This window comes from Microtus ochrogaster, unplaced genomic scaffold (genome assembly GCF_000317375.1).
Source record: "Microtus ochrogaster isolate Prairie Vole_2 unplaced genomic scaffold, MicOch1.0 UNK98, whole genome shotgun sequence".
Classification (NCBI taxonomy): Eukaryota; Metazoa; Chordata; class Mammalia; order Rodentia; family Cricetidae; genus Microtus; species Microtus ochrogaster.
In genome coordinates this window covers 483,417-494,783 of record NW_004949196.1, presented here as the reverse complement: position 1 = coordinate 494,783, position 11,367 = coordinate 483,417, and the positions used below count along the sequence as shown (strand labels likewise).

The following is an 11,367-nucleotide window of genomic DNA, read 5'->3' as shown; positions in this document are numbered from 1 at the left end:
CTCTCTCTCTCTCTCTCTCTCTCACACACACACACACACACACACACACACACACACACACACAGGCACGCACTTGCCTTTTCTGTCTCTCAGTGCCGGCGCCAGTAGCACTTCTGCTGGTGCATCACCATGTGTCCCTTCATCACCATGACAATGGACTCGGTCTCTGAACTGTAAACCAGCCCCAACTACATGTTTGTTTTTATGAGTTGCTATGGCCATGGTGTTGTTACAGCAACACCTAAGGCACATGGTATCTGTCAGTAGTCAAGGCTAGACTTCAGCAAGTGTTGGTGTGCTGGCACACTGTCACACCTCTACTGCCAGCACTCGGGAGGCAGAGGCAGGCGGATCTCTGAGTTAGAGGCCAGCCTGGACTACAGAGAGAGTTCCAAGTTAGCCAGGGCTACACAGAGAAACCCTGCCTTAAGTGTCTTGGCCCACTGAGCCACCTGGAGGCCCCACATGTCTTCTTTTTTAAAACGGGGTTTCTTTATTTTTGTAGCTCGACTGACCTGGAACTCACTGTGTAGACCCAGCTGGACTTGAGCTCACAGAGATCCGCCTGACTCAACCTTTTTTGGAGGATTAAAAACAAAGCACAAAAGGTCGCTCCATTCCAAACTGCCCTTGGCAAACTTCCCCCAATTCTCCTGCCTCAGATTTTCAAGTGTTAGGGTGAGAGACACGTGCTACTGGGTCCTTTTATTTCTACAAAAGTGAAAAAGGCATTCCCTCCTAGAGCGGGCACACTGAGCCCAACTAGACGAATCTGGAGAGAGGGCAGGGGCAATGGCAGCCACACTGGGGCCCAGATGCAGGGAGGTCAACATCCGGGATGGGAGGGTGAAGAGCCGACTGGGGACAGGGGTCTAGGCATGGCCCTAAGGGCACGTGCACGCCCACGTCCACGTGCGTGTGGGTTTCCTTCCTGGACGTGGCAGACAGTGCCACCATACCCATCTGCGCTTGCCTGCAGGCTTCGCCCGATGGCGGAAGTGGGAGGCTTACTAGTGTCCTGGGAGAAAAGGGAGACCAGAAGGCTGGGACGGTGTTCCAGTGCGTGCCGCGTCTGCTTTGCAAGCACAAGGACCTGACTTGGATCTTAAGGGCCCACGTGAAAAGCTGCAGGAGGCCAGGGACCTGGGTATGACAGGATCCGGGGACTGGGGAGCTCCCGGAAACCCAGCATCCCGGAAGGAGAGCACACCAGGTTCAGCCAGAGACCCTGTTCCCCAAGGGCAACGCCATTGGCTTCTACCCCAGCAGGGACTGGCATGCGTGCATGCGCGGATTGCACACGCTAGAGACCACACAGGCAGAGGACAGCGAAGGCTGAGGCTGGGTGCAGTGGCACCGGGGTGGGCTTGCCCAGGCCTGTCATCTAAGCATTCGGGAGGCGCTCAAGGATCAGGGGTTCGAGACCAAGCTTGGCCATGTCTCGAGTTCTAGACTCACCCGAGACTCTTGAACCAAACCCTTACAGAGAAAATAAGTTGAGGGGTCAGTGATGTCGTCCTTTCCTATGCTCATTCGAGCCACTTGTGACAGATACGGGTTGGGGCCCACGAGTGGAGACCAGGACCGTTCTGCCGCTGTCTGAGTGCACCCCGGACCCCTACACTGGACTGGCTCCCCATGGCACTGACTGTCTCCTTCCACCGGCAGGGGACAGGTTTGGGATGGTGTCAGCCCTCATCCAATCCAAGCTGGCATCTACTGGGCACAGCTGGGTCCCCAAGGACCCAGATCCTGTACCCTAAAACCTTGGCTGGGTGTGGAAGGACAGGGGTACCATGCGCTGGGGTGCAGGTGTCTTTGCCTTGGTGTCACATTGACCCTTGGAAGGCCTGAAGGGTGCCAAGCAGTATTGTGTTCCCAGAGATCCAGTTCTGTGGGTACCACAAAGGGTGAGGACACTTTGATCCCAGCTTGCTATGACCCTGGCATCTACAGACTCTCAGGTTGGCGTTCAGGGAATTCTGTCCCTGTCCAGGTTCCCCAGTGGTCAGTGGGATGAAGATGCACCTCAGCCCCATGCTCCAGAGTGGGGGCTCCAAGGGGCACCCCTCTTTACCCAGATATTTTCAGCAAGACCTCCTGCTGCCCTGCAGGACATGGTGCTGGCCCCAGCCCATGGGTGTTCTCCGTTGGAGAAAAAGTTCTAGATGAAGACCCCAGAACCAAGGTTAGACTCAGACACCTGCCCCAGAGCTCTGTCCAGCACCCCAGCTTCCGGAGACACCAGGAGTGAGGAGATGGATTTCCCATTCCGTTTCATCTGAATCGGCCAGTGGTGGCTGAAAGGCCAGATCCACCATGCGCCGTGGAACCCAGTAACTGGTAGTGATTGTTCCTGGCCTCAGTTTCCCCAGTGTGGTCAGACTATGGAGTCTCAGAGTTGGTCTGGGAGTCCAAAGCTGTGCTCCCCAAGGCTCCCTTGCCCAGGTGGGTGTGTGTGCCTGTGCTCAGGGAAGCAGCTCCCACCCAGGCCCGCGGGGACCTTGGCGTCCTGTCTCCCACCCACTTCTAGCATGCCAGCCACAGAGCAGGGTGGAACCTACCGGAGATGGAAACGTAAACAGAGTGTCTCCACAGCCTCAGCTCTGCACCCAGGCTGAGGAGCCACACAGGGCCACCCACAGGGCTGAGGCTCCTGATCACACCAACTCCCACCCTGAGTGAGACTCATAGAATAAGGTCTCATGTAGATGCTGTGTCCGTTCCACACCCACAGCCGCCGCAGGGATAGCTGCTTCATAAACACAGCAAACAATTGAGGCAGACCCCCTACCCACGAGTGGGAGGGACCTGGGAAGTCGTGGCCTGGAGCGGAGTGTGTCAGCAGCAGGTTCTCTTCCTATGGCTCAGGCTTCTAGCTACCCACACCCACAGTGGACAAAGTTCCAGATGAAGACCCCAGAATCAAGGTTCTGAGAAGCTAAGGTGCCCATTAAGGGGTCCCAGGTAAAGGGGGGTGTCTGTCACGTAGGTGCTACAGACAGTGACTTTGGGTTGGACATTGCCTGCAGGACTTTGGCCAGCCACCTCAGTGGAACCAAGAGGCCACACTGGGGACCGTCTGGTACTTCTGGTCCCATTGCAGCTGCCTGCATGCCTTGCAGAAGGCCAGGGCCATGCTCCCCAAGCGAGGCCTGAGCATCTTCCTCCAGCAAAAGTAACGCTGGTAGCTCAGGCTATCCCTGTCCAGCTCCTGCAGGTACCGAGCCAGGTCCCTGGGCTCTTGAAGTCATCCACATGGATGAAGGCGTCAGGGGGCAGAAACCGTTCATAGTTCTTCCTGCTGGGCCCCAGGACCACAGGCACGGCCCAGGCTTCCAGAGCATTCCTCCACAGCTTCTCTGTGATGTAATCTGGATGGAGGGAGTTTTCAAACGCCAGGTAAAATTTGTATCTGGCCAGTGTCTCTGTCACGTTGTCTTGGGGAAGCGGTTTATGTCCTTGACCATACACATCGACACGGAGGTGACTCTTAAGGTTCTCATAGTACTGCACCCGGGCCGACTTGGAGTTCCAGTTGGACACAGCCCAGGCCACTAGGTCAGTCTTGGCAGACAGGTTGACCTGGATTTGGCCTGGAGGCTCTGGCCACGGCTCCAGCCAGCCATAGGGCGTGAAGATGTCAGAGTCACTGTGATAGGACATGGTGAGGTTGAAGTAACCATCCAGGGCTGACAGATGGCTGCACTGGCTGGGCGACTCCATGCTGAACCACACCCAGCGCTGGCCTGGTGGTCTCGGCTGAGGTGGCAGCTGTGACCCGGGGTTGGCGCTGACTTCGCGGTGGTGGATGATGACCTCGTCAGCTGGCAGTTGACGGTGCCTGGGAGAATCTTGGAACAGGGCGACAGAGCCACTGGTGTGTAGCAGGGCCATGTCCACAGTAAGATGAGGAGGGGTCTGGGGGCAGGAGGAGTCGGGGTGTAGGCTGGTCCCGGGGAGCGACCAGGTCGGTCATAGGACACTCGGGTGTAGGAGAAGAAACCCAGAGCAAAGAGGAGCTGCAGCAGCAGGCCGACGAGGCATGGGCGCCAGGGACACTGCGCCTTTACTGCTCGGGGCATATCCATGGCCTGGGGACCTGGGAAGAGAGGGAAGGATAGGAACGTGAGGCCCAATGTTATTATTCATGGTCATTAGACATTTTCAAAAGGGTCTCATGTAGCCCACGCTGGCCTATAATAGCTCAGTCGTCAAGTATGACGTTAATGCCTGGCTCTCTGGCCTCCATCTTCCAAGTGCTGGGATGACAGGCATGTGCCCTTATGCCCAACTAAGTCTTGATAGATGCTGTTAGCATTCCCTCTATGTCAGAAGACAGAACTCAAACAATGACACAGCAAAAATCCAGAAACCCAAGGTCTTACCCCCGTGGGTCCCCCTCCTTCTTAATTCTGGAGAAATGACCCTCTCTCTACTCTGCTCCCACCTGGGTTCCACGTTTTCCCAGTTTCTTCTCCAGTTTCAGGGAAGTTAGACCCGAACAGAAAATCTCACAGACATCTCTAGTTTCGGTTCTAGGATTCTGGCTGGAAGGGTGAGTTGGTAAGGCTTGAGGCTGTGGAAGAGGGTCCCACATTCATTGACCCAGGAGATGATGCTCTTCAGAGACCTCTGCTCTCAGAGACGTACTGTCTCTGACCTATGCACCCTGGAACAGTCCGTCTAACAAAAGGGGAAACTGAGGCTCAGAGAATGGCATTCCTCTACCCCAACTGCCCCCCACTTATCAGTTGTCACCCCAATCCACAGACAGTTCGGGTCTATAGGTGCTTTCTAACGAGGGAAGCACAGAGCCCTTTCAGCGTGGCTGTCGGGGGCTGCATAGGTCCCTGTCAGACATCTTCCTCAATTGTTTCCTGACTTCTATTTAGAGACGGAGTCGTCTTTAGCCATACCACCCTGAACGTGCCTGATCTCGTCTGATCTCGGAAGCTAAGCAGGGTTGGGCCCAGTTAATACTTAGTACTTGGATGGGAGGCGGAGTCCTGATGGTTCACCTGATTGGGACCCCAGCGATCCTCTCCACCTCCCCAGCCTTGGGATTTGAGGTGTATACTGGCTTTTTTATATAAGCACGGGGGATTTGAATTCAGGTCCTAATTTCAGGGTGGCAAGTACTTTATAGACTCAGCCAGCTCCCCAGCCTTTATTTTTTTGATTTTTCTGATAAGGCCTCATGTATCCCAGGGTTCGTCAAACCCATGGCGATCTCCCTATTTTGGCCTGCTTGGGTGCTGTGCTGTTCCTCCCTGCCTGCATTACAGATCCTGTAAATATTGATACTTAGAACTGGAGATTTCTGAGCTGTTACAAGCATAGGCTGCTTTTGTTGACAAGCCAGGTTCCATTCCCAGGACCCACACAGCAGGCAGCTCACAACCACCTGTAGCTCCAGCTCCAGGAGACCCAGAGCCCCCTGCTGGCCTCTTCAGGCACTGCACTCACAAGCACACAACACAAATTGTAAAATATCCCTGACCATGCCCCAGCCCCTCACTGGGGATTCTTGGTAGGGGCTCCACCCTGGCCCCACCCCAGCCCCTCACTGGGGGGATTCTAGGAAGGGGCTCCACCATGGCCACACCCCAGCCCCTCACTGGGGGATTCTAGGCGGGCCTCCACCCCAACCATGCCCCCAGCCCCTCACTGGGGGATTCTAAGCGGTGCTCCCCCCTGACCACACCCCTAGCTCCTCACTGGGAGATTTTAGCTGGGGCTCCACCTTGACCATGCCCCAACCCCTCACTGGGGGCTTCTTGATGGGGGCTTCACCCCTGACCACGCCCCAACCCCTCACTATGGGGTCCTGGGGGGTGCTCCATCCCATAGTGATCTTGTTTACATTTCCTGCCACATATAATTTGGAGGTTTGTGCGCTGTAAACCCTGGCAGGTGGGTGGGTGATGTTCCCATCTGGGCCCCAGCAAGGTGTCTGGAAAGAAAGTAGGTGACAAGTTGGCCCAGCCTTGAGTTTGGGTGGGTCCCCTCAAGTCTTTGCTGTTTTTTACTCTGAGAGATTATGTGCCTCAGATTACAATGTTTGGTTTTTACGCCAGTGTCACATGGTTCTGGTGTGGGCAGCCCTAAGGGACAGGCAGTGATGACTTACACAGCGACCTGAAGAGGACAAAGGAGGGTGACTTCCTGTGTCAGTAGAAACGCCAGGCGGTGGTGGTGCACGCCTTTAATCCAAGCACTCAGGAGGCAGAGGCAGGTGGGCTTCAGTGAGTTCGATCAAGGCCAGCCTGGTCTACAGAGTGAGCTCCAGGACAGCCAGGGCTACACAGAGAAACCCTGTCTCGAAAAACCAACAGTGTGGGGGGAGATCGCCGTAAATTCGCACCCTGGCATGGCAACACACTCATGATCCCAGCACTCACTCCAGACACTGAGGCAGGAAAGTGGAGCATTCGGGCTAACCTGGACCCCATCTCGGACCAAACAAAACAGAGAATGAGGGGTAGGGATTGTGGGCAGTGCTCACCCAGCACAGGGAGCCCTGGGTTCTGTCCCCCAAAACAAGCATGGTGGAGATAGAGGCAGAACAATCAAGAGTTAGGGTCATCCTTGGTTACGTAAGGAGTTTGAGGCCAGCCTGGGCTATGTGAGACCCTCAGAAAGAAAATAAAAACAACGGCAACAACTTAAGACACAAATGGACACAGCCCACGTCTGGGATCGTCCCTTCTTTGTCATGTGAGAACAAACAGGGCAAGGGCCGGGATGGCCCGTGGATGATATGACTTCCAGACCAGCCCTGGGTCAGCATGAGGTTTAAACTCCTCTGACTCTGTCCTTGGAAAGTCAAGGACCCGCTTCCTGCTCCACAAACCCAGATCCCCGCCACTGCTAAGCCCCTGCCCGTAGGTATGAACTGCTGGCTCTGGGCCATCAGTCCTGGGCTAGCCCCGGCTTTACTGGGAATAAAATGTAAGCCAGTTAAGGGTAGATGAGAGGAAGGACAGGCTAAAGAGGTTTCTCCCGAGAGAAGTGCTCCCGAATGGGCTAGGTGAAATGGTCTTCCCAAATGGCCTTACCTGGAGCAGGAGGCAGCCTCAGCCCAGACCTGATCAGCGCAGGATCCTTCTCAGAATAATGATGATCCGAAAGAAAGGAAGGAGGAAGTGTATTACAATTGTTTTCTTTATGACCCAGTCCACAGCTTCCAGATAAACGGTGCTCTAAGTTTAAGGTCCAACCTCTATCATTGGTCCAGGTTGCTTGGCTAAGAGTCAGCCTCTGAGCTACCACTCCCGAGGTGCCTGGTCTGTAAGGCTGATCAGTGTGGCTGTTTTACTCTCTGAACTTCAGGTAAGCTTTACTTATTAAAATACAAATGAACACAAACTGAGTAAGCAGAAGGTGCAAGCAAGTGACCTCCAAAAAATGTGAGAAATGACAGAATCAGCTGGCTGCCTGGACACACACCCAAGGTTCCATCTTGGCATCCATCTTCGCTCTACAGGCCTAGCATATCTGATAGACTTTTCTGTGAAGCAGGACATTCTGAAGGACTGTCCCTCCTTGTCTTGACAATATTTGGTAGTCACTTTCTTCTGTGTCCTGCTTGCCCTATTAGGACAGTATACCGTCAGCAGTTAAGGCAAGGGCATTTTCTTGCTTAGTGATTTACTTTTTTTTAAATAAGATTTACTTATTATGTGTACAACATTCCTTCCATGTATGCTTGCATGCCAGAAGAGGGCACCAGATCTCATTATAGCTGGGCTGTGAGCCACCATGTGGTTGCTGGGAATTGAACTCAGGACCTCTGGAAGAGCAGTCAGTGCTCTTAACCTCTGAGCCATCTCTACAGCCCCTAGTGATTTACTTTTGCCACAAAGAAAGTAAACTCCCCATGGAGTTTCTTCGATGCCCGTTATTTTCTCTGAAGTAGGTTGGTGCTGCCAGGAGCAGACATGTCTCATAGTCACAAAAGAGAACATAGGTTATTAAAACATCTTAAATGCCATATTCTGTAGATCTCTGAAGCATTTGAAGATGACTTGCCTATCTAAAATATATATTTGTTTGTCCTTGAAAGCATACCTAAATGTGACCATAAGTTCAATTATACTAGGTGACTAATTACTAACCCTGTATTTCCTTATTACCCTAAACAGTTTGTAATAATAATTTTCAAGGTCTAGAAATTTGCATTACATTGTTGAATTAGTTGCATAGGTATAACACCTTGAACAAGAGTAGAAATGTGTGTACAGTATGTTCTAACAAAATTAATCTCAAATTTGTAACAATATACAAAATTTGTATACAATATACAAAAGTCCAATCCAATGTAGAACATTTAAAACTACTAGTAGTTGCTTTTTAAAAGTAGATTCTGGGGGGCTGGAGAGATGTCTCAGAGGTTAAGAGCATTGCCTGCTCTTCCAAAGGTCCTGAGTTCAGTTCCCGGCAACCACATGGTGGCTCACAACCATCTGTAATGGGGTCTGGTGCCCTCTTCTGGCCTGCAGACATACACACAGACAGAATATTGTATACATAATAAATAAATAAAATAAAAGTAGATTCTGTAATCTGTCTTTTTGTCCTATTGTACCTATATCCTCCCTTTTTCTTTTCAGAGTAGATTCAATAATCTGCCCTTTTATCCTATGAGGCTTGTGGTGTCAGTGGCTGACCCTGGCAGAGGCAGGGGCTCTGGCACAGGAAGGTCACGTACTTGTGACTGTAAAACCAGTGTCTCCTTCCACGAGCTCTGGCTATCCGGGAAAACTTTTTCCCTCTCCTGGTGGATGGAGACATGTTCTGGATGGTTGGTTTTTTAATAAGAATCTGTCTTCTCCAGGGACAGGAACCACTGGTGGAAATCTCCACTCTACCGAGTTGCTCCTCTTTGTGTCACCCCGAGTCTCACCGTGCCAGGTGGGTGGGGTCCCAGGACTTGGTTTGCTGAAGGAAGTGACAGTTCTCTTGCCCTCTCTCTGGCTGGATTAGTCTGACTTCTGGGCATGATTTCTGAGCTGTCAGTCTTAATGTCACGGTGACATAGGCCCATGGTCAGGCACTGGATGGGTGAGCTTTGGACTCTGCAGTCTCCGTGGGTAGGTACCTCTTCCAGGAAACCTCCTCAGCCTATAATTCCCCTGTCCTTCCAGTTTTCTGAGTTCCCTGGGCATAGGATGGCTCAGCCTGCTTTTTCTGCCTGGGCTAAGGAGGATAAGACAGAAGGGCTGGGAAATACTCGATCATATTTCACAGAATAAAATGAATTATTTACTTATCTGGGGTTTGTTGTTGATAATTGTTGCTTGTTTGTTCATTTTTGAGACAGGCAGGGTTTCTCTGTGTAGTGCTGGCTGTCCTGGAACTCACTCTGTAGACCAGGCTGGCCTCGAACTCACAAAGATCCATTTGCTTTTGCCTCCCGAGTGCTGGGATAAAAGGCGTGCACCACCACCGCCCAGCATGAATGCAATGAGCCAGTGGAGGCCAAAGGGCTCTTGTCATTTAAGATGGGCGTGTAGTCTATATGTGCAGTTGTGACTTTTGGTCACAGAGGTGGCCTGAGCTGGGCTCTGTTCTTCAACACAGCATGCCAACCCAAAGAATAGCAGCAGGAGATGTTTGATTTCTAGAAGTCCCCAAAGCCACAAAGGGAGCTTGGCCGTCCCAGCAGGCCTTTCTGCCTCAGAGGAGGTATGTGGTGGCCTCCGGGTATCCCATCTGCCTCTGGCAGAAAGAGACTCTCTCATTTGACCCATGGCCAGATGGATTGTGGGGGTGCTGGCATCACACACCAGCACCCAGGTGTGAGGGCCCCTAAAGTCCCTGGAGCGAGAAGCATCCATCAGCAGGTCACTGTGGGGTGTGGGCTACAGTGGGTGAGATCCAGCAGGCCCCAGGGCTGGCAGGAATTTTCCACGCTCCTAAACCCCACCTGCTGAGCCTGGAAGCCGGCTGGAAGCCCCTGAGTGCCGCCCAGCAAGGTGGTGAAGGCCAGGCTACCAGGACGGTGGAATGGTGATGTCCCCAAGGCCAGTACCAGAATACTAGGCTGAACCCTTATCCCCGGGCTGAGTCTCTGACCCCAGGCTGAGCCCTGATCATCGTTTGACTCCTAATTTAGGCTGAGCCCAGGTCTTAGTTGAGCCCCAACTCTGAATCTCAACTGTAGATAAGGGAGGCTTGGGGTTCATAACCTCTGTTCCATCAGGCCCTTTCTGACCCGTCCCAGAGAATGCCATCTGTCCATGGGGACTAGAAATGGCCCTGCAGCCCTGTTTGTGCACACACGAGTGCATGTGTGTGCGTATGTGTGTACGTGTGTGTGTGTGTGTACATGACTAGAAATTAATCTGAAATCCTATGTATGCATGTATGTGTGCCTGAGTGCCTGGAAATAACCTGTGTTCCTGTGTGTACATGTGTGTGCACGTGCACAAATGCATATATGAGTGTGTGAGCATGACTGGAAATGAGCCAGCAGCTGTGTGTGTGTGTGTGTGTGTGTGTGTGTGTGCACGCACACGCATGAAGACCAGATGTCAGCCTTGGCTGTCCACCTAGTTGTTCTGTCTTGTTTTCTGAGGGCCTTACTGGCCTGAGCTGGGCCAGTGGTCAACAAGCCCCGGGATCCTCCTGTGTCTACCCCAGGGCTGGGTTACAGGTGCACACACCACTAAGTGTAGCTTTCTCCGTGGGTTCTGGAGATTCTAACTCAGGTCCTCATGGTGTGGACGGTAAGCACCCTGCCTGGAGTCGTCCACTAGCCCCCCCCCCCTTTTTTTTTTGAGACAGGGTTTCTCTGTAGCTTTGGAGCCTGTCCTGGAACTAGCTCTTGTAGAGCAGGCTGGCCTCGAACTCACAGAGATCTGCCTGCCTCTACCTCCAGAGTGCTGGGATTAAAGGCATGCGCCACCACTGTTCTGCTTGCCCTAGCCCTGTGACGGCAGGAGGCACCTCTCCGCTGAGCACCCTGCCACATCCTTCAAGCCGCCATCCAACAAACACCACTGCGGCTTTATGCCTGCACACCACCTGTACAGTTTCCTTTACAGAAATGTTTGTTCTGCCTGATCTTCCTGGTCCCCCACCTTAGTCACACAGCTGGGCAAAGTGGTCAAGAACCTGAGAGAGGCAGAGGGACCAGCCACTGACATGACAGGCCCAGTCCTTGGGGTCAGGGGACACCTGTCCAGCAACTGGGGGCCAGCATTCCTCCCCAGAGTGCTGTGAGCCCAGAGGCTTCCTCTGACCCTCTCTGAGTGAAAGGTGCCAATGTACAGAGTAGGGCCCCTGGAAGTCCCTCCCCCAGGCTCAGGGCCAGCTGGGACCAACTTCCAGGCTGGGGTGGGCCATCCATGTGTTCTGAGG

At 53.0% G+C, this 11,367-nt stretch overlaps 1 protein-coding gene across 1 annotated transcript; it reads right to left on the bottom strand.

Annotated features, from left to right (window-relative positions):
* Positions 1–3,049: 3,049 nt before the first annotated feature.
* On the bottom strand, positions 3,050–4,091 carry LOC101987590 (galactoside 3(4)-L-fucosyltransferase-like). The gene is given in 3 exon segments (XM_013355130.2): positions 3,050–3,237; positions 3,240–3,830; positions 3,833–4,091. Coding segments are annotated over 3 exon segments (1,038 nt in total).
* Between the last annotated feature and the right edge of the window lie 7,276 nt (positions 4,092–11,367).